Source organism: Sander vitreus, chromosome 8 (assembly GCF_031162955.1).
Source record: "Sander vitreus isolate 19-12246 chromosome 8, sanVit1, whole genome shotgun sequence".
Taxonomy (NCBI): domain Eukaryota; kingdom Metazoa; phylum Chordata; class Actinopteri; order Perciformes; family Percidae; genus Sander; species Sander vitreus.
In genome coordinates this window covers 19,047,769-19,070,762 of record NC_135862.1, presented here as the reverse complement: position 1 = coordinate 19,070,762, position 22,994 = coordinate 19,047,769, and the positions used below count along the sequence as shown (strand labels likewise).

The following is a 22,994-nucleotide window of genomic DNA, read 5'->3' as shown; positions in this document are numbered from 1 at the left end:
TATTGACCGACAGAGGGCAGAAGTCTCAAGCTCATCACTAGCTAGTTTACAGCACGGTCATTCAGACAGCAGACCATACATTTCGATAAAAATGCAACAAACATTATATTGAATATTTATACATTATATACAATTTAAATGATAGGTCTTACAGTAATATGTTTTATGGATACCGGCGCATATTGGTATCAAAGGAAATGAAAGTGCAGATAAGGTTGCAAAGGAGGCTACAAAATAATAGTTAGTCTCAGCGAAATAGAAGTTTAGACCATTATTAAACATAGATTGAAAGTAAGGTGGCAAAAGCAATGGGAGGGAGTGAGGAAACAGGTTCAAAGGAAAGTGTGAAAAATGAGGTGTGCAGACAGGAACAGAAGAGAATAATATCAAGACTCAAATGTGGACACACTGGACTAAACAGTACACTGACATGAGTTTAGTTATTTATTTATTTTTATTTATCATCACTATTATTATTTTTAATATTGTACGTAGCTACACCACACGCCATAGACATACAGTATGTGTCTATGCCACACTCCATACCAGTTAATGGCGGTAATGCACCAAATCGTTGTTTGCCAACCGCCAAAAAACGAAGAAGAAGAAGAAGAAGAAGGAAAAAGGAGGGCAGAACCAGAACAGAAGCAACTCCTGAGTGAAGGGGTCGAAGAATTTATGTGTAAAGTGATGCTGCTGCTTTTGACCGTTTGATATCACCCACTTTTAACAACTGAGCACTGTCATGTTAAGAGCGGATAAATAGTTTAATAGGCAGAACTGCAATACACCAGCTATACAGCACTCGTGTCCCCCAAAAAGGTAAGTGTGGGTCTAAGAGAAAGAAAAATACATGGCCAGTACCTTGTTTTAGCGACGTTAGCTAACGTTAGGAGTGACGTTTCATTGAAATAACGTTAGTCAAATATGACGTTTAACAAATGCACATGACATCTACTCTAGAGTTAATCTATCTGTCTGGAGAGCAGAATGTCTATTGTCGAAATTATTTAAATATAGGGCAATTGTTATTGTGGTGTGCAGTGTTGATTCATCAGTCCAAGCTAACGCAAAGGAAGAACAGATTAACGCTACTCGGACTCAGTCTCTTAACTAACATATTAGTCAGTTGAAAGTAGTTAATATGGCAGTGTTTCTATCTAAAAAAAATACTATAATATTGTAGCTACAAGCTAGCTATTAACTAAGGTTCCTTGTTCTCCAGATGTATTAACACTAACTTAACTAATTGGCACTAATTAACCTTCCTTTGCTTTACTGCATGTAACACATTTTACTCTTTACCAACTGATCATTTTCTCTCTCTCCAATGCAGGGGGCATCACAACCATGGCAACTGCACAGTCTGCTGTAACGTTTGCAGTGTGCATCCTCATGATAACAGAGATAATACTTGCCAAGAAGGACTATTATGATATACTGGGAGTGCCTAAAGATGCTACTGAGCGTCAGATAAAAAAAGCTTTCCACAAGCTTGCAATGAAACATCACCCAGATAAGAACAAGAGCCCTGACGCGGAAGTGGAATTCAGAGAAATTGCTGAAGGTACAGTTGATTCTTTCTTTCTCATTTGTGTGCGAAAAATAATTTGTTGTCGGACATACTGAATAATATTCTTTATTTCTAAATGTAACATTTTGTCCAGCGTGGAGATGAAAGTATTGTTTAGCCTGTCTGAATTTCAATTCAAGAACTCTGGAGGATAAATCTGTCTGAGCTTGTAAATTACCATATATTACACTTGCCATGCCTTTTTTTTTTAAATGTTAATACGATACAGTACCAAACTACTCCAGCCCTGACTGAATCTTTTCTTTCTTTGTGCAGCTTATGAAACTTTATCAGATGAAACCAGAAGAAGAGAATATGACCAGTTTGGTTACACCTCTGCATACTTTAGTGGGGAGACGCAAGGCAGACATAGACAGGGTGCCCACCAACCTTTCAGCTTCAACTTTGATGACATTTTCAAGGACTTTGACATTTACAGTCAGAACAGGCATGCTCGCCACCGAAGACACTTTGATGAACACTCAAGGTACCACAAGGAGTCCCACGGCAGACATAAGAGACACTTTGGAGCAGGTATCTTTGATGACATGTATGACGACATAGAGCGAATGTTTACCTTTGACAGACACACCAAACAGACTGACAACAGGTTTCGTGGTGCATCAAAACAACACTGTAGAACAGTGACACAGCGCAGAGGAAATATGGTAACCACATACACAGACTGTACTGCATCTTAAGATGCAATGTAAAATTACGTCTGACTCAAAATCGCCTTAACGGTATACAATACTGTTGTATTGATAAGGTAATGGAAAGCCACATGGTTCAAATGCTGTGAAATTTGAGCACTGACATTGATATATGACATTCAAGCACAGGATGGCGAACAGTGAACACTTAGGTGTGTGTGTGTGTGTGTGTGTGTGTGTGTGTGTGTGTGTGTGTGCGCGCTGACAGGGAGTATTTTGTCAGTCTTTTTTAAGCACCTTCTTTGATAGTGTAATGTTACTGTTTGGAAAAATAAAACAATCATATGGAATTTTTGGCACCGGAATACTCATGTGTCAGTTCACTACTTCCACCCTGTTATTTTGTACAGTTTTTTAGTTGTATAGTTTTTGCCATTGTGTGTCTCAAAAAAACAACAAAAGGTAAAAACAATAGCAGCCCGTGGAGTTTTGCTTATGTCAGCAAAAATCTGTGACCCTCCACGTGTGTGCTTGTTTAACTGCTGTTTGTACTACATCCTGGCGAAATATTCATGTACCCTACACTGCCAGTCACATGTTTTGAACACCATATATTTGAGCTTTTGTAGTTAAATCTGCATCGATGCAGTTGTAAAGTAATTTTAAATATCTGTATTGAGGCTATCTTTTAATACAAAAAATGTCAACCATTTCTGAATTCTGAATCGCACTCAATATTTTCTAGATGAAGAGTATTACATTTAAATTTCCAGTTACAATACTTGAAATGTAACCAAAAATCCTAAAATATGAATAAAAACTTTTGACTGGCATGGCAGACAAACTTCAAAGAAAGTTCTATTTGTAAACTAACTTGCAGAGGACCAATTTAACTGTAAGCTGACTACCGTACATACTATGTTTCATGACTTCTTATTGTACTAGTACACAGTTTTATTTTTTTATTTTATATAACAGTGTAAAATATTGTTTTTTTTATCAACAGTGTTAAGTGTAAGAATACTGCAGTGCTACAATGCTGAAGAAATACTGTAGAAGTACATATAAGCGTCAATGTTCAGCCCATTCTCTGACTCTGGTGATGGCTACTCACCAGTGTTAACTAGCTAGTTGATACAACCCCCAATATATTGTTTTCCTAACATATCATCTGTTACCTCATACTTTAAAACTGTACAGTTACATGCTTCTTTTACATTGTAGTGTGCAATATTTATTTTCTATAATGATAGTGTTGTTTGTACTAAATGGCACTTTCAATTGTGTTTTAAGAAATAAAAAGTAGAGACCAAACTGAGCGTCCTTCTCTTTACTTATTTTTGAGCGAGAGGAGAGTGAGAATGTTGTTTATTCATATTCTGAATAAGAGAACCCAAATCTGGCATATTCCATCTATAAACATTTTGGAGCATTGTAGTAAATTGTTTTGCTTTGAACACAGCTTTGGTGATGTTTACTTGTGAGTCAGAATCATAGACAGACCACAGCTTACCAAAGAAAAACAGATGACTAATTCAGTGTTAACGTTACATACTGCAAAGTTTCAATAAATGTCCATACTTTTGTCTGCCAGAAATTCGCCAGTTAGCTAAACTAAGCCCCCTGACTATTAAGTAAATAAAGCTATACCGTTATTAACTATGGTTTCAACATACGTATGTCGTTATGTACGTATGGCTTTCACATAAATATTTTGGTACTCACTATAGTTACGGTTGCGGAGAGGAAAATAATTGTCTTTCTTTTCATTGGTAGAACACGAGTATGATGTCACCCGTAGATAATGTAGTTCAGCTAAAGTCAAACCCCGATCACAGGCATATTGAGTGGGACTCTAGAAAACTACAACTCCCATGATTCAACTCTGAGCAACTGTGTGCGCAGTTGTTGGCAGATCCTCCAAAGAGACGCCAGTAGCTTTAGCCGTGAGACATTGAATGACTTTGTTGTACCCCTGTGCGGCAGAGTAAATAAAGTTTCCTATTTGACAGGTCGGGATTAGTATCGGAGCTCATGGAGGCCCTCATACCTGTCGTAAACAAACTGCAGGATGTATTTAACACGGTCGGCACAGACATAATTCAACTGCCGCAGATAGTTGTTGTGGGAACTCAGGTGAGAAACGTCACTTTGCTTTATGGCTAGCAAGTTAGTTAGCCTGCGCCAACTTATTGTTTTGGCTACCTCTGGTATGTTAACCTCAGTTTGTCTTTCAGTTTCATGCAGGTGTAGTATGCATAACTGTGTAGATTGGCCTGATATAAGCGTAACCTTTTTCAATCTAAGCTAACTTACTTAGCAGCTAAAATAGCATTAGCTACATGTGATTTTACTTGCAGTATAAACTTAACGTACATTCGCTAGCAATTTTTTTTCGCTGACAGTTAACAGTTAGGGAACGAGCATTTATCCGACCACATTCCCTTCAGATCACTATCACACAAATATTTCATTTCTATTTAGATACATACAGACATTCCTCTCCTCATATTCACACTATCTGGCTTCTGTCTCTGTGAAAACATGATTTGCTATGTTGGATATTAAAAAATATGTTCCATTATCTCACACACACACACACACACACACACACACACACACAGTCAATAGAATATACTGAGATAGAATATAGTGTTTATTAGATACACCTAGCTAAAACTAAAGCCTTGCAATAAGTCCTACCTTTTTAAAATACAGGTTTGTTAGTCTACCATCATTAATATAAATGGGGTGAAATACATATTACAAACACCTCGGTATTACACAGTACAATTCAACAGCAACACAAACTACTAATGACCATTAAGTTGAATCAACACCTTTCTTCTTCTCTTATACACTTATACACCCTGTCCCCCTAACTACGTTCGGTACACATTAAAGCCTAATTGGTCCGCTAATAGGATGTGGCTGTCTCAGACCTTTTGGCAAGTGTCTGATGGCGTTGCAGTGAGACGGAAAGCCAGGGGGTATTTAAATGCCTGATTTGTTATGTTTGTCCTTGCAAAGGCTTCACAAAAGCCCAGATCTGCAAATACCTTCAGTTAAGGACAGCTATAACTGAGACCTGATGCCAAGTAACTGGTTATCTCTGTCAGATCTATTAATAGGCCTGCCTTTTATCAGTCAAAACAACATTAGGTTTACTGTTACAGAGGAAGTAACTGATTACATTTTAGTCCTCATCTCCTACTGGGGAAATCGGCACCAGTCCAATTAAGATGAATCTGCTAGCTAAGTGAGGTATTTCAGATTTCATTAGGAGTTACTCGACCACACATATACCAATAAACCAGAAATATCTTCTTAGTTGCACCTGGTGCTTGTGTGAATGAAAACTGTACAGTTGAAGATGCTACAAGGTTTGTTCTCGATCAGTGAGTGATGTTCAGCACTGCCAACTTCACCCCAATACCCTGAGCCAGCTGAAAGTACTACCCCCTTAGCAGGAACATTTTTGGGGCCCGGAACTAAATGAGGTCTTCTAGACAAAATGTAGTTAAGGTTCCTGAAATGGTTCCTGTGCCTCCTGTAAAAAGTTCTTGTAGTGATAACTGGCTAAAAGCGTTGAAGTAACGCATAAAGAAGTACTGTCAACCTCAGCACAGTGTGTTTTGTCTGTATCTGCACGATAAGAAGACTGATTTATCTCGTCATTAATACTTTAGTCTCCCCACTAATGGTGTTGTTTATGATGATGACATTGTTGTTGTTGTTATTGTCTTCAGAGCAGCGGGAAGAGTTCGGTTTTAGAGAGCCTGGTTGGCAGGGACGTCCTGCCACGTGGCACTGGCATCGTCACACGCCGGCCCCTTATCCTACAGCTAGTGCACATCGATCCAGAGGACCGCCGAAAAACCAGTGAAGAGAATGGTAACATCACTGTCACTTCTGTTATTTCTGTACCTGTCGAGCTGTTGCGTATGACAGTGTTTTTCAACCTTTTTTTGAGCCACGGCACATTTTTTACATTAAAACCACCAACCACAAATGTTACAAAATGACACATTGTAGCCTAATAAGATCAGAATCTGCATTTTTCCTTTTTAAAAATGTTTCCATCGCTGTTGCAGGCTTACATCGACGATTTCGGCCCTACTGCTTACATCCTGTCACTGCCACCAGGTGGCAGTGATTCTATTGTCTTAAATCAACAAGGTCATTATTGCGCTATACTGACACAGAATAGTATTTCATTTCTCTGCCAGTCATCACATTGCAGGCACAGATGCGAAAAATTGGCAAATTATTTGCAGTAACTCAATAAAAAACATTTGTTGGACCAATTAAGTAAAATCGGATAATTTCCCACGGCACACAGGGCGATCTCTCACGGCACACTAGTGTGCCGCGGCAAAGTGGTTGAAAATCACTGGCATATGAATATCTATACTGTACATGCATTATGGCCAGACCGGTGCTGGATTCTTGAGGCAGATACAGATTTTTTTTTATTTGGGTGTTTAAAAAAACAGACAAATTACGTAAAGATGACGCTGTTTCTAAATGACCTCAAACCTAGTTTGACATTTCTGTACTGCAATTTCATGTTACTTATCAGCCACATTTACACTGATATGATATATCATCAATAAGCTATCTGCCGATATATTGCCCTGGTCAAATTTGGTAAAACCTTATAAGGAAATGTAGCAGACTAGGTGGTGTACCACTACAATCCACTTTCTCATGTCGATGTATGGGGATGTCTCAGTGAGGGCATGATTCAGATAGGAAGCTGTTAAGAGTCCCTTAAATGCAGCCATCTGACTTCTGTACTATGCTTCACTGGCCAAGATTTAAATCTAATTGAGATTTTCACTTTCTGTTGTCATGAGACGTCTCTGCTACAGTGCTATAAGAATTATTTATTCAACTATGGAATGTTTTTATATTGTGAAATAAGTTTAACTTAGCACTAATACCATCCACCGCTCATTGAAAAGAACAGCGGGAAAATTTGCCAAGATCCTGGCAGGTTTTTTTTCTAACACATTTCTTTTACTGGTCAGCTAATAGGATGTGGCTGTCTCAGACCTCTGGGCATGCGTCTGATGGTGTTACAGTGAGACTTGTCTTGTGCCAAGATTCTGCATCTATTCAATGCAGTCCTCTGGTAAAGGCTTCAGGGTCACGCTGCATTGCTGCAGTGTCACGCAGGAGCTGCAGATAGCCAGGCTAACCATTTTGTCTCCTGTCATTTCTCTTGCCACAGAATCCAAGAAAAATGGACGCCTTTACAGAGGTCTCCTTTTGCTTGTTCTTTTTCTCACTGTGTTGTATATTACATAACCTCCCAGTCTTTTTTGCCCATTCTACCCCATCCTGCTTGTATTTGTGTAGCTTTTCCAAAGCTGCCAAACCATGTGGCTTCACTTTATTCAGTTCAAGCTCTCCCCTCAATGTAGGCTGGTCTCTGTCAGTTGAACAGTTAGACAAATTGCAGATTCCTGTCGAAAATAATAATTTTGGGCTTAGTTTTACAGTTTCAAAATCCCCTTTCGATGTCCTCAGAAACCAGGTTCCTCTAAGATGACAGACTCCACCCATGTAATGTTTTTGTTGCAATGCTGATTATTTTTTAGAAGACTCTCCAGGTCCCTGCTTCCCCAAATGCACATGTTTTTTTTTGTTGCTTTAGGCTTTTATTTGCTTCCATGACTGTTGTGTGAAAACAACAGTTGTTCCACTGTGTTCTTTTTTTGACTCTTCAGCTATGGAGTTTTGCTCTGAGGAGTTTTTCCATCCCATTTTTGCTAACAGAGATATCCTCCTTTGAAACATAGCACTGGTACATACATGATGGCACTGATCTCAAGGCCACAGCTGTTATATTAGTAACTGAAACATCTGTCCTCAACGTTTTATTTCTGCAGGAATCGACGGAGAGGAATGGGGCAAATTTCTACACACTAAAAACAAGGTAGAGTTGTCACCCTCATGTCCTCACAGTCTTGTTTGCCGGATAACAATACTATCAATAGAGTCTCCCACTACTGCTGTACTGTATATAGAAACATCTGGATATTTGACATGGATTAGCTACTTGAAGACATTCTGTGGTATGTTTAGTGTATTGTGCCTAATCTGTAATGAGATCAGGCACACGTATGTGTTTAGCTGTTGGGCAAATGTCCTCCAATATTGAATTGTGTCTCTTGAGGTCCACATTCATTATGTTTTAACAAAGAATCCCTTTCTATGTGCGGATAGCCTCATGACACTAAACAGGAAGTGTTTTTGAAAACTAACCCTGTCATGTCCTATTTTTTGTCACTCTATGTTGTTATTATTGTTTGAATATCCAAAAATACTGCTTGCGTTGTTGTTGCTAACATATTGGGGTCTTTCATGGTTAAATTGCTCTTCCAGATCTACACAGATTTCGAGGAGATCAGGCAAGAAATTGAAGCAGAAACACAAAGAATTTCTGGCAATAACAAGGTATGCTTATTACGGCCATTAAGAGGAAATCAAAGGTTGCCAGACGAGAAATGATATCATGGAGAAACTGGGTGGTCTCTAAATATCAGCATCAAACTGAGATTTCAGTCAAAGCAAAATCAGCCTTTAAAAGTAACCGTTTTTTTTCTTCTTCAGGGTATTAGTAATGAACCCATTCACCTGAGAATCTTCTCACCACACGTCGTGAACCTCACATTAGTGGACCTTCCTGGCATTACAAAGGTGAGATAGGTTTCCCCTTTGCTTCCCCGTGTCCAGCGCTCTATGAACTCTAAATGATCCTGCTGACGAATTTCATGGTTTGAAGTCAACGTGTGTGTATTTGTTAAAACAGGTACCGGTGGGAGACCAGCCCAAAGACATAGAGCTCCAGATCAGAGAATTGATCTTCAAGTACATCTTCAACCCCAACTCCATCATCCTGGCTGTGACTGCTGCCAATACAGACATGGCAACCTCAGAGGCCCTCAAAGTAGCTCGCGAGGTTGACCCTGATGGTAAATGGCCTTCTTTTTTTTTTTTTATTCTTCACTTTCTTCTGTTGCTCTTCCCTAGATTTTTAGATTTTCCTTGTTAAAGGCTTCTTGGGGGGAGACTTTTCTTATCTGAATCAAAGACAGAGGGTGTTGTATGCTGTACAGATTTTAAAGCCCCTTGAAGCCATTTTGTGATATTGGGCTATAAAAAGAAATGTGACTTCATATCAGCATATGCCCTTATTTTTATTGTTATGTACTCTATGCATTTCCTGCCTCAGTGTTGTTTTTTGTAGACAGGTATGTATGATTTCTTTGTCTTCAGGCAGGAGGACGCTAGCAGTGGTGACCAAGCTGGATCTGATGGATGCTGGCACAGATGCCATGGATGTATTGATGGGCAGGGTCATTCCTGTCAAACTGGGCATAATTGGAGTCGTTAATAGGTAACACTGCACTTCTCTGCCATTTTACTGTAGGTAGTTAGTTCGAAAGGAAGGTAAGAAGGGACACACTTTATTGTTGGCTTCACTACAAAATTATAAAAGAAAAACAATACAAAGCTGAAAACAAATGGCAGGGACACAGTACCAACAAAGATGATTTAAAATGAATAAGTACAAGCCACCCCGAAGGTAAAAGAAGGTGGGAAGGATTGCTTATAATCTGGAAAGCTTCACTCTTTGTGTTTTCATTTTCATTTCTCACTTGGTTGCATCTGGAGCCTCCCTGCTTTTTAACTAGCTATATTTGCTATCTCTGCCATTTAAATGTATTCCTAACATTCAGATTTTTATGACCATGTAGAATAATTAAATACTTTCCACCAGATTCTTATACACCATTTCCTTTAATATCACCTTGATCTGAGTTGTTGTGTCAGTGGTTTGTGGTGGTGGTCATACACAACAAGCCATGTCTAAGAACAACTCACCTCCATGACTATTTCTTTTTTGTGTGTGCATTTTCTTAGGAGTCAGTTGGATATCAATCAGAAGAAGTTGGTGGCAGATGCCATCCGTGATGAATACGCCTTCCTACAAAAGAAATACCCCTCCCTTGCAAACAGAAATGGAACCAAATATCTGGCCAGAACACTGAACAGGTATGGAGTTGGAATTTATATTTTTAAATATTTATTTAGTGACTGTTTTTTGATTTAATAAACAATATGTTTGAGTAGCCTATTGACCATGTACATTTGAGGTTAAAACGTTATTGACAATAACTGTGATAAAGCTAATAATAAAAAAAATATATATAATTAATTATATAATCGTTAATAATACACACATGATAAAATCATATCAATAATCCAGTGGCTCTTAAAGCTATAGTGCGTAGTTTCTGCCGCCCCCATGAGGAATTCTAAGTAATGACAACAAAACTGTCGGTGCGTCCACATGATTCAAGCCTTCCATGAATCCAAAGATGAATGTCTTCTGTAACTATTCATTCATCCGTATTAAAAGGAGTTGTTGTTGCCGTGAGCTGAAGCCTACGGAGCGCAAGATGTATCCCATGATGCATAGTGTCAAGTCTGTCAACGAATCGGAGGCCGTATTTCTGACTAGGCATGTGTACATAAAAGTGCTGATCTCAGAGGCCACACACAATGAGATAACATGACATCCGCCCCATCCTAGTATTAGTAGATCTGTGCTCTTTGGGCAGCAACCTCTTTGTTTCCACTCAATGTGTGAACTGATTTCTTGATCGTATCATAGGTTACTCATGCACCACATCAGAGACTGTCTTCCTGATCTGAAGACGAGGATCAATGTGCTGGCATCGCAGTACCAGTCGTTACTCAACAGTTATGGTGAACCTGTGGAGGACAAGAGTTCCACGTTGCTGCAGCTCATCACCAAGTTTGCTGCGGAGTACTGCCACACCATAGAGGGCACGGCCAAATACATTGAGACAACTGAACTGTGAGTTACACAGTTCTCATAATACCTTCATACACCACGAAGGGGTGCTAGCATCAATACCATCCTAAATGCTCAAGTTAATTCTGCCTGTATGTTAATGTAGTTTCCTCTGCTTTCTCTCAGATGTGGTGGAGCAAGAATCTGTTACATATTTCATGAAACATTTGGTCGCACATTGGAGTCAGTAGATCCTCTGGGTGGTCTGACAACCATCGATGTGCTGACAGCAATCAGAAATGCAACGGTGGGTCTCTGCTTCCTCTTTAACTTGTAATCTGTGTTGTAAATGGCACCTTTTTGAAGACTTATAGTTTCATTGGGTTTGACAGGGCCCGAGGCCTGCTTTATTCGTGCCCGAGGTTTCTTTTGAGTTGCTGGTGAAGCGACAGGTCAAGCGCCTGGAGGATCCCAGTCTGCGCTGCGTGGAGCTGGTTCACGAGGAGATGCAGAGGATTATCCAGCACTGCAGCAACTACAGCACGCAGGTGAGAAACACGGTCACACATACACAGATACACATTAACAACAAAAGCACAGAGGCATGCTGTAAACCCACAAAACCGGTGTCACCTCTTTTCCCGCTCTGGACTAACCACGCCATTCTACTGGAGTATTCAATACGAACAAACACTAATTATGACAATGGTGACAATGGTTTATCTCTGCAGGAATTGCTGAGGTTTCCAAAGCTCCATGATGCCATAGTAGAAGTGGTCACCTCTTTACTCAGAAAGAGGCTCCCAGTCACCAATGAAATGGTCAGGACCTGCTCAAACTAAATACCTCTGAGTATTTTTAAGAGATGTATATGGACCCCCTAGTAGTGATTCATCAATATATGTTTTCAGGTTCACAACCTGGTTGCCATTGAGTTGGCCTATATCAACACAAAGCACCCTGACTTTGCCGATGCCTGTGGCCTCATGAACAATAACATAGAGGTAAGACAGCGTTACACTCCTTTGAATGGAAGCTTACTTCACATAATGCATCTAATAAATGCTGTGTTTTGGTGGAAACTAAAAACAGAGTTAAAAGAGAGTACATATTGGACTTACATTCACATTTCTTTCTGCTGCCCCCTTAAGTGGCCAGGGGATTTGCAGGGTTAACCAGGATCTCAGCCTGATCATGCTAACTGTGTCATTTCTCAGCTTTAATCATTTAACATTACAAATCTCATTGTGGAGAACAGCACAACTACAGTCTCCTAATCTATGATGCCCAGCAGCCAATAATGAAAATCTCAATTTCTCTGTACAGCTAGCAGGTGTGAATGCATGTAAAAGTGTGAAAACAAAGAAGGGCAGTGTTAAATTAAAACTTTTCCCAAAGAGAGCAAAAAGCTTGTTATCAAAAAAGATATGAATCTATGTAGCTATGTTTTTGAGACATGGGAAAACTGTTGAGTTGCATTTCTTTCTTTTTTTTAATAGGAGCAAAGACGCAACAGAATGAGAGACCTGCCCTCTGCTGTCCCCAGAGACAAGGTACAGTCAGTCTCCATGGTTTTTCAGTTGTTTGTAACAGACCTTAATAACAGATCTACCACTCGTGCAGATAAAGATTCAGTCCACTTTCACTAAAGAATGAACCAACTTCAAAATTCTTCCGTATTAAAGGCCCCTTCCAGCCAGTATTACTTCCTGTCCAACAGTTAAGGTTCTTTCTCAAACAGAGGATGGGGGTGTGGATAATAGTTGGACATAACCATGGCAACCATGTTGCAGCTACAGCATCTTGGAAAACCCCGATATGGCACTTAATGTGATGAAATCACTGTTTATCAAACCGCGACTGAGACAAGAATTGGCACAACACAGACTATCTCTCTCCCTCCCTTGTTTACCGTCTCCTCGTGGTGAGGCGGTTTTATGGCTGCTGCCGCACCGCTGCACGCCGGCAATAGAACACCGCAGGATAGATAGACATGTTGTCGACATTTGGAGGTGCACCGTGCACCGTGTACCAGCATTGTCCGCTCTCGCCTGAGGCCCCAGCACCAACACTGCACCGGGCTGCACTGTGATTCTTTTTATTGTTATCTTGTCGCTGCATGGAGATGTTCTCTGCAGATTCTACTATAGTCATGCGTCATAGTACGGTTTTTAGTTAAAATTAAGTTATTGGTCAAAACGTATTTGGTGAACAGTGTGGTTGGTCAACATGGTCAGGAAATGTCAAAATACACTGGAGGGGCCTTTAAATCTAACACAATTATTCCCTTCACATTAACTGACCTGCACACCTCTGTCCGTAGCGCCTGACAGTTTTCTATCCACTCTTTTCTTCTTGGTGTTGTCTTTTTCTAGTCCCTTAAAGGCCCAGGTGGGCACTCTCTCTCTCCCACTGAGCCTCATGCCCTCGAGGGCGAGGCCACCAAGGTGTGTCCCGTTCACTCACTGCCTGCCCACATTTTACCTCTGCCCACCACCAAGCCCTTATTGTCGTCCTTATTTCCCAAGTTTACACCGTACTCGGATCCCATTTGACTTTATGTATACATCTTGCGATGCGCCTGGACACATCATCAGTGTTGTACTTCACCCAAACCCCTGTTGCAGCAGGCGGTTGGGCTTTAAGTGTCCTGAGAATGCAGTGGGATTTGAGGGGCACTTTTTATCCAGATCTGAATGACCTTTAAACCTTCACTTTGTAACTATCTGTATCTAACCTCCCTTTTGCTGCATGCTGATTGCTCACAACTAACAACACACAACTAATATAATATTCTCTATTGTTAAAATATAGTCATACTCATGACTGAGCTGTTTTACTTGGAATTAAGACAAATTTGATTAGCCTTGGTAGGAGTTGGCGATATAGAAAAACACATTGGAATTGTATATTTAGTAGAAATGTTCCTTCTCGACACCGATTCCAAGACCTGAACTTACGTGTCGGCAGATACTGAGTACCAATCCGATACCAGCGTGTTTAAAAAATACATATATTTGATTATGTTTTAACAGCTGTGTATACTACTATCCCTGTATGGATGTGATATGATTTCTATATTTGTTGTTCGGCGTGGCTCAGGTTAAACTCTTTGTGAAACATTAACAAACACAAAGAATAAACACCATAGAACTTTCTTTTATTATCCAGTCATAACGGAAAACAACCGTAACGAAAGTACTTTAAAGTAGATTTTCTTCTGGGCTAAATTACGTGGTGTCGATCGGTGCATAAACTCCAGTACTCACCGATACAGATACCAGCATTTTAGGTGGTATCGGAGGCTTTTCCAATACTGGTATCAGAACATCTCTAATATTTAGATAGCAAAATATCTTATTTTGGGATATATATTTTCATATCATCCAGTCATTATTTAATCATTTATGTACTCTACCTGTCATGGTTTCCAACAGTCCTCCTACTTGTTCAGTTCTAAGTTAGAAGAATGAACAATACTCTAGATAAACTTCTTTAAAGTAACGTCAAAGAAGGCTTGGGCATGCTACTATTAATTATTAATAATTAATACATTTTCTTTACCTCTGTGCAATGTGTGTATAATGTATTAACCTGTATTGCACATGATGCATTTCCAGCTCTTGTGTGTGTGTGTGTGTAAGGGCCTGAACGTGTGCAGGATTCATCCCACGTCCTCACCTCATCTCTCTCCTCCCTTTAGGCAGCAGCCAGTGGCTCCCAGAGCGGCGCTGCCAGCGAGCAGACAGACAGCGGGACGGGGAACTGGAGGGGCATGTTGAAGAAGGGAGAGGACGGACCAGCTACTGACAGAGCCATGCTCCAGGCCCCACTCCCTGCAAACCCACATAAGGGCTACGCTGTCAACCTGCTAGATGTGGTGGGAAATTTGCATTTGTAGACACACATAAGGTCAAGACATCATCCATGTCTCGTTGTAGAATGGTGATTTCGTAACCGCTTCAAAGCATGGCATGTTATAAAATAATTTCAACAATTTAAAGCATGTGCACTTTCTGTATTGGAGTTTTAAAAGAACAGTCAAAACGTTATTTTAATTGTATTATTTTATTTATATTTATTTCACATTTCCCCATTATTAAAGTTATATTTTTCTGGTCACATCCATAGACTGTATATCATATAGACGTAGTCTCTGTGACGTCACCCATAGGTTTCTGAAGAGCCAATTTCTGATGTAAAGTTGGGCATTTTAAAATGGGGGTCTATGGGGATTGACTCCCTTTTGGAGCCAGCCTCAATTGGCCACTTGAACTGCAGTTTTTTCCACTTCTGCATTGGCCTCATTTTTCAGCACTGCTGAAGCTTGGCGCTTGGTCACATCCTACTTAATGCATAAAAGTCCAACTGAAATCACATTTAGAAGTCGTTTTTGTAGTAAAAAAATAATGTCAATGTGTTTTTTAAAATGTAATAATTTTTCCATTGCCAGCCTGTTCCAGTGTCCAGGAAGTTGTCGTCTCGGGAGCAGAGGGACTGCGAGGTCATTGAGAGACTCATCAAGTCATACTTCCTTATTGTACGGAAAAACATCCAGGACAGGTACACGTGTAATCAGTCTTCCTCTTTTTTTTTCTTTTTTTTCACCCACCGTGATACCATTTTTTTGAAATATTGGCATGATTGGTCCCTTCTTATGTGCTGTACTGTCTCTTCCCCCTCTGTTGTTGTTTGGCCTCAGTGTACCGAAGGCCGTGATGCACTTCCTGGTGAACCATGTGAAGGACTGCCTGCAGAGTGAGCTGGTGGGTCAGTTATACAAGACGGGCCTGCTGGATGACCTGCTGACAGAGTCCGAGGACATGGCTCAGAGACGCAACGAGGCCGCTGACATGCTCAAGGTAACCGATGCATTAAGTGTCACAGTGGACTGCCTGGATCAGTCATACGCTCATTAAAACATTTACTTGTCACTTTTATATTTTATAAACGTGAAAAAGGGTTCACTTTCTACACACTGTCTGCACTGAGTTTCAGTCATTGACCTAGGCATGTTTTTAAAAAAAAAAAATTCTTAAAAAAATAAAATAAAAATCTTTTAGTATCCCTAAAAAAGTAAATCCAGATAAAATCTTTTATTGATTCCCCAATTAAAACGATAAGATGTTGAGACAGTAAAAGATGGCTTTTATGGCCAATAAAAGATCCCTTCCTAAAGCGATTTCAATGTAAGTGATAGGGGACAACATCTGCAGTTTATCTGAAGTTTATTTGAGGCTTCAGCAGTTTGAGTTGAGACAAATCAAGTAGATATCTTCTTAATCTTACTGACTGTTTTTGCTCAGAAAGGGTACCCTGGATTTGTCCCCTATCACTTCTATTGTAAGCACATTAGGAAGGAATCGTTTAATGTGTTACAGCAAGCAAAACCTACTGTATTTCAATGTTCATATGGGCACCTGTTAGTCTGGCTATCACCAGACCAAGCTCAATCTTTTAAGATTGAACATTAGTCTGGGGGAGTCTGCTCTGTATTTTCTCTGCACAAGAGGCGTGATCAACGGGCATAGTTCAAATGACTCTGTTCACAATTGGAGAGTCCTTCAACCAATCAGACCAACGATCCGGATGACGTAGCAGCGACAGCGGCATCAACGGGTTGCTGCGCTTTGGTGGCCGCCATGTTGAATGTAAACAAAAAGCTGCTTGCTGCTTGGTCGCTTCTCTATCGTCATCGTGTTAAACACGCCAATAGCGCGCCAGGTGGATAAGCCAGTTTTGTGATTGGTTCCCGCAAATTTGTAACGGAAGCAGGATAGATAAACGTACAGGTTTCCAGCCTGAGCTGCAGGGTGAAATCAAATCGCCGGCAGATCGGGCTGGGTTTACCCAGTCTAGGCACCTGCCTTAAAAACACTTTAGAGGAGCTTAATATTGAGCATTCAGTATATAAGTACTAAAAATGGTGTACTCCAATATGTACCCAGAAGGTATGCGCTGAGGCTATAGGAATAATAGAGTTTTAGAATTCACAGTCTTCATCTCGATTTCCAGGCGTTGCAGAAAGCCAGCCAGGTGATTGCAGAAATCCGAGAAACCCATCTGTGGTGAGGGCGATCTCTCTTCATCCCTCATGAGCTATCCAGAAGCTCCTGCTGTGTCTGCCAGCTCCTCAGACGGAGAGGCGAATAACTTAAAAAATGCACTGTTGTGGATATGTGTATATCGAAACATAGTTTTAATGTAAAAAAAAAAAAAAAAGGACTTGGATTTAATGAAGGGCAGTACATATCAGCTCCTCATCATCAGCATCACACATACTCTTGTCGTAGTTATTATATTTTTTCTTATGTAATTGAAATAATAAATAAATAGATGTTATGCATCACCACTATGTGGAGCCTTGATGAGGAATGTCTGCTCTTAATGTAGACTTGAATTAAAGCTAGAAATTACAAACCTATGCTGCAACAGGTGGTTGCTCCCTTTATCATGTCAATTATTTTATTAGATGTTGACAAAATAATGTGTCTACTGCTGATTGTTCAATAAATGTACTTACTTTAGATTTTTGTTTTTGGCGAAAATGCCCCACCATTTCTTCTGTTTTGTGTTAACAGTTTTGTTTTTATGTAGACATGGAACTATTCTACATCACACCCATATCTGTCCCTTTGTTTACATGTTTCAACAAGATCTCTTACACATATTTATAGGTTTCAGTATATTTTATGAGCTGTTACTCACAAGCTGGCTGCTTAAAGTTTTGTAAAAATGTGTTATGGTACTGTATATTGGACTTAATTACACAGAAACAGACAATCTGCATAGTTTGTGGAGTGGATGTAATGATTTATTTATTGTTTTGATATGATAATTGACATGTAACCCAACACAACAGAACAATGAATACACATATAATAGACCCATGGGCCAATCAGTGGTGTTGTGGTCTGCTTCGTCCTGGTCTGGCTGCTCCTTTACCTCAGCCGGCCGCCCATCTTGCCCTTGCCACGTCCTTTGGCACTGAAAGGATGCAGAGAAACATGAATGCCAAATGCCAAGCACTGGGTTTAGGACAAGTGGAGGTCATTTAATTGCAGCACGCAGAAAATCAATACACAAAACAGTGAATGAACGGTGTATTTTGGTTTGTACAGTATTGATGGTAAATACAGGCATATTCTCTGTCTCAGACTTGTAAAGACATGAAATAAGTTTTGCTTAAATCAAAATTGTAAGAATACAGCAAATTATATCACTAAAGCTTGAGTATTTGTCACGCTAATGGCTGCAAATAAAATTACAGTTTATTTCCTTTGTAGTTTTTGAAAGAGACCTGTTCAGATATGTATCAAAAGTATGCAGTCATGACTAATTATGCAACTTCTGTAGGAAGGTTTTTGCATATGCTGCGCTGAAATTTCAGACCATATCGATTAGGCCACCATGCAGAACCTACCAATGCAACATTAAAACCATGCTGGCCATATGAAAAAAGTGAGCAAGGACGTTCCTAATGATATGCCAGTGTTTGAGATGGGTGCAGAATGATTGGCCTCACAGAGGGTTTTGGCTCATCTATATTTTGAGTGTTTGAGTTGTGTTTTAACATTCAAAGAATTCACATAAGTGATTGTACTCCGTGATCTCTGATCCTTCTGTGTCTATAATAATGGGGAAATGTGAAATGGCAGGGAGTAGAAATTGGCATAATGGAAAGAAGTAGCACATTTTGGAGATGGGGTTTGTGTATTTACCTCTGGTGGTCCTGGACTCGAGCAAGAAGCTGGTTAATCTGCAAGAACACATAAACCTTGCTAAGCCTTTTAAAGAACACTCATAATACCAGATAAATCCAGCTGAGGTTGTCAGAAGGAACTGGAAAGCCCTCTGATGACCCAACACGGACACCTGTCATTTGCCAGGCACTTATATCTTACTTCATGCACATATACAAGCATGGACTGTTTCTCTTGATTATATTTGCTACACTGGGAAATATGCTGACAACATAATTTATGAAATGTGAAGTTAAAAGATGGTTGTTTCGTGTCTCCGGAGCTGTTTGTTGAGATCTTAGTCTTTTGTTTCTCATAGAAGACCTCTTCACCAAGTCAATTATTTCCAATATTTTGTTGTGTGCTGGATGACTTACATCGTATTTCTGCTTTTTGAGTTTTTCACTGAGATCAAACTTCTCAGCCTCCAGCCCCATCAGCCACTGCCACAGCTCGTTGGCCTTCTCCCTAAACACAAACAACCAGAGGTCATATTAAGAGAATTTCATATCCAATGATACCAAAGATTTGCGTCATCAAAATCCGTTGTCAGGATTCATCATTTGCGACATGGTGTACTGTACAGTAATGCACGAGACCCTGCACGGCTTTGACATACTTCAGTTTCTCCTCGTTCAGATGATCCACGTTTAAAGCCTTCCTGCGGTCAGCCAGGATCTTCTTCTTCTTCTCTCTCTCAGTTTGTTTCTTGGCTCCTTTTCTGTTATCACTCTGTGTTGGTCATAAAGCAGAAATACACATAAGTCAATCTGAATGCAACAAAAAAGTAGATGATCTTTTTCCTACAAGTGATTGATAAACTTTTGTTAAAGCTATTAAATGGTATTTATATACTATGCTAAGAATTCTGATACTTTGCTTAAGTAAAAGTAGTGATGGTTGTATTAATATACACCATATTAGACTAATTACTGTATTATCTTTACTGTTGCGTTTACACCATGTGAAAGACGCATTTCAGTGTTGTAGTTGATCATGGTGATGTAACTTATTTTGTTGGGTAATTATCTGCAAAATAACAAATAACTAAACTGTCAGGTAAATGAAGTAAAAAGTACACTTCCTTTTCAATAGTAGTGGCGTAGAAGTACAAAGCAGCATCAAATGGAAATACTGTTATTAAAGTACATGTACCTCAAAATCACTATAATTACATAACTTTATACCTTTAGCCAGTTTATTTTAATCTACATTCTTGCACCATTAATTGTATTTTCATTTAAGGTCCCATATTTTCTTAAATTTCAGGTTACTACTAGAACATGTTTACATACTTTAATGTTCAAAAAACACATTATTTTTCTCATACTTTCTGTCTGAATATACCCGTATTCTCTTTAATTCCCCTCCTGAAATAGCCCACTCTGCTCTGATTGGCTTATTCTGCATCTGTACTCTCAAGGACTCTCAACGGCACTGTAATGGCACTTTCTAACTACATATTTGTATAGTTGTGACATCACCGTACGGAAGTCCTGTCACCACTTCTAGGTGACGTAATGCTGAATATCGCTGAATAGGAGAGACGTTGGTTTGCAGTTTTCATTGTTGACCCTCTCCAACAAAGTAAGTTATAAAGTAAAATACTTTCGTTTCCTTTTGTATTTCTATGTGTGTAGCTTTTACTTGAGTAGGATTGTTGAGTACTTTTTCATCCCTGTACATTATGTTTCACATTTAAACACTTATAGGTGACAGGAAGTTGAATGACCTTTTGTCCAGCACTGTACTGCGCAGTCATGTTTGACAGGGCCTTCTTCTTCTTGGCATCGTCATCATACTTCTTACGTTGCTCCTCCTGCTCCCTCCGCTCTTTTTCCTCCTGTATGCAGCACAGGAGGAAAGGAGGAGAAAATTGTGTCACTTCATGTTGTCTGGTATGATGTGCTATATGAGGATATTAAGGATATGAGTTTAATGTACACTGAGATCATACCGCAAGTCTGGCCTGCCTCTCCTTCTCTCTCTCTGCCCGGACCCTCTGCTGTTCTGCTCTCTCGGCACGACGTTTCTCCTATAAAATGAAACATGCACTTGTCATTGTGATTAGGAACAAAAGAAACACAATAATTCCTTTTTGATTGACAAACTCACAATTCTGTTAACGAGGGTGATGAGCTCCTCTTCCTCTTTCTTCCTCTGGATGAAGTGAGCCTCGATCAGAGACTGCAGCTCAGACAGATCCTTCTCCTGACGCTTCCTGTGGATGTCCTGCCATCAGAAACACAAATCAGGGAAATCAGAATGGATCTGTTGTTTGCCAAATCTTATCCAGATGGATGTTTATATCAAGAGGGAAGCATTTAATGAGGTTGACTCACATCAAAATCCACTTTTTCACCATCAGGGATCTTTGGGGCAGCAATATTTGTCATGAACCTGTTGAAGTGAACAGTTTATTATTATTGTTATTATTATTATTATTACTAAGTGGTGTTTTAACTGCTTAACTAAAGAAGAGCTTACTTTGGCTTGGGCTTTGACTCATCTGGCGTGAGGAAAAGGAAATAGAAGACATGAAAAAATTTACGAATGACGAGAAAGTGTATATTAAAGTGGTCATTAAGGTAGCTACGAGGAACTTTTAAATGTTTCTGAAACTATGCAATGTTCCGTGTGATGATCATAAATGACCTGTAACAGCAAACGAGACTCACAGTGAAAAGAATGCTAGTTTTATATAGTTTTCATTAATGCCTCTGCCTGCGTCCGATTTTTCTCTGCAAAGTTACAAAATAATTTACGGCACACATTTTGATGGGTCACACATGTTGGCATAACACCGGAAATGCCTGTGTTTGAGTATCCAGCCAGGTAAAAGGTAGCATCAGATTTCTTTATACAGGCCTGATTGTATTTTATTTTATTTTAGAAGTTATCTGCTGTAGTTATCTGAAATCCGTGTCAATCTCGGTCGGGCTTTCAACAGATGGAGACAATTACGGGATTGTAAATAATTCAAAACTGAACCTGAATTGGCCCTCTTCATCCTAGATAGGTATGTAATGTGTCAATTTTATTCATAAAATAACTTTACAATGCGAGACGTGGTCAGGTGCCTACATGAATTTACGCCCCCCTTCCATTTAGCACCCGGTTTTAATTTCTTTTCAGTCCGTATTTGTGTTGGCCTACTATTTTCTTTTTGTCCTCCTGTACTTGTGTAAAGCATCCTTGGGTTTCATGCAAGGCGCTATAATAATCTAAGTTATTATTACGTTGGTTGCTATAACAATCTCTTAATGCTTTGGCTCCTGACACAGTGACGGTGATACCCGGTTTAGCTCATGATACACCCAAAGTAGGCTAAGTTACCGTATGCAACACTTGAAATGCAACGATGCATCTGTACGTATTTTCTTATTGTAAATGAATGATTTTCTGTCTGAGCAAAACATTTATCGCAACCATATCACCTCCCGGTAATGCTAGCTCTAAAAGATCTTTACGACAGCTGGTGTGGTAACAACACTACCGCTTCTGTCCAAAGGGGCCGCTAGAATCAACACAAACTGAAAGTTCCTCGTAGCTGCTTTAACAAACTGTTGCATGAGAAGGAAAAAGGAAAAAAAAAACTACAGTTCTCTCACCTGTCACCTCCTCTTGCGCTGATGATCAGGAACATAAATGATTAGTAAAATGTTAAATCAAATGACGTACAGTACATAAAAACATGATGCAGATGCAACTTTCTTACCTTCTTCCTCCCTTCAGAAGATCAACAGTATTGACAAAAAGAATAAGAATAATACAAAAGTGAATAAATCATTTGGAAAATCCAAAACAATATTAACATATTGTATCACCATGTGAAAATACAAAAGTACAAAAATGTACTTACTGAACTTCCTCCTCAATGACTTCTTCTGTGTCAGACATTTTGTTATGGATGAGCTCTGCAAAATGGATCCCTATTAGTCTATTTTTAGACTGGCAAATATTTCCAATCATTAAACAACATAGCAGAGCATGAGATGGCAACAGTTTACGCCATTTACAATGACTGCCAGTACTGACCTTAATATCTGTGGTCCCTTTGGCAGTAGTGGAAAAAGTATTTTAATCTTTTACTGGAGCAATACTAGCGATGTCGCAATAAAATACCCTGCTAAAAGTAAAAGTCCTGGTAAGTCCCTTACATTATTAGCAGCAACATGTAGTTAAGAATCAAA

At 39.5% G+C, this 22,994-nt stretch overlaps 3 protein-coding genes across 4 annotated transcripts; 2 read left to right on the top strand and 1 right to left on the bottom strand.

Annotated features, from left to right (window-relative positions):
• Window positions 1–599: 599 nt before the first annotated feature.
• On the top strand, window positions 600–2,636 carry dnajb9a (DnaJ heat shock protein family (Hsp40) member B9a). Its single transcript, XM_078257360.1, has 3 exons — window positions 600–822; window positions 1,337–1,567; window positions 1,850–2,636. The coding sequence occupies exons 2-3, from the start codon at window positions 1,351–1,353 to the stop codon at window positions 2,272–2,274; spliced, it is 642 nt and encodes a 213-aa protein (XP_078113486.1). The 5' UTR covers window positions 600–822; window positions 1,337–1,350; the 3' UTR covers window positions 2,275–2,636.
• A 1,490-nt stretch (window positions 2,637–4,126) lies between these two features.
• dnm1l (dynamin 1-like) lies at window positions 4,127–17,586 on the top strand. Of its 2 annotated transcripts, XM_078257357.1 has the most exons (19): window positions 4,127–4,362; window positions 5,976–6,120; window positions 7,463–7,492; window positions 8,124–8,170; window positions 8,620–8,691; window positions 8,848–8,934; window positions 9,047–9,209; window positions 9,514–9,634; window positions 10,162–10,293; window positions 10,916–11,122; window positions 11,246–11,366; window positions 11,452–11,607; window positions 11,791–11,880; window positions 11,971–12,063; window positions 12,559–12,612; window positions 14,763–14,939; window positions 15,513–15,622; window positions 15,762–15,921; window positions 17,075–17,586. In XM_078257357.1, the coding sequence occupies exons 1-19, from the start codon at window positions 4,261–4,263 to the stop codon at window positions 17,129–17,131; spliced, it is 2,124 nt and encodes a 707-aa protein (XP_078113483.1). In that variant the 5' UTR covers window positions 4,127–4,260; the 3' UTR covers window positions 17,132–17,586. The 2 variants fall into 2 exon arrangements, with proteins under 2 accessions (XP_078113483.1, XP_078113484.1); XM_078257358.1 differs by lacking the exon at window positions 7,463–7,492 and having other exon boundaries at window positions 4,128–4,362.
• On the bottom strand, window positions 17,238–22,426 carry tnnt2d (troponin T2d, cardiac). The gene is made up of 10 exons (XM_078257359.1): window positions 22,413–22,426; window positions 21,289–21,310; window positions 21,144–21,201; window positions 20,917–21,033; window positions 20,759–20,836; window positions 20,534–20,644; window positions 19,421–19,533; window positions 19,179–19,269; window positions 18,781–18,818; window positions 17,238–18,046 (listed from the first exon to the last, which is right to left on the bottom strand). The coding sequence occupies exons 3-10, from the start codon at window positions 21,195–21,197 to the stop codon at window positions 18,001–18,003; spliced, it is 648 nt and encodes a 215-aa protein (XP_078113485.1). The 5' UTR covers window positions 21,198–21,201; window positions 21,289–21,310; window positions 22,413–22,426; the 3' UTR covers window positions 17,238–18,000.
• Window positions 22,427–22,994: the final 568 nt, after the last annotated feature.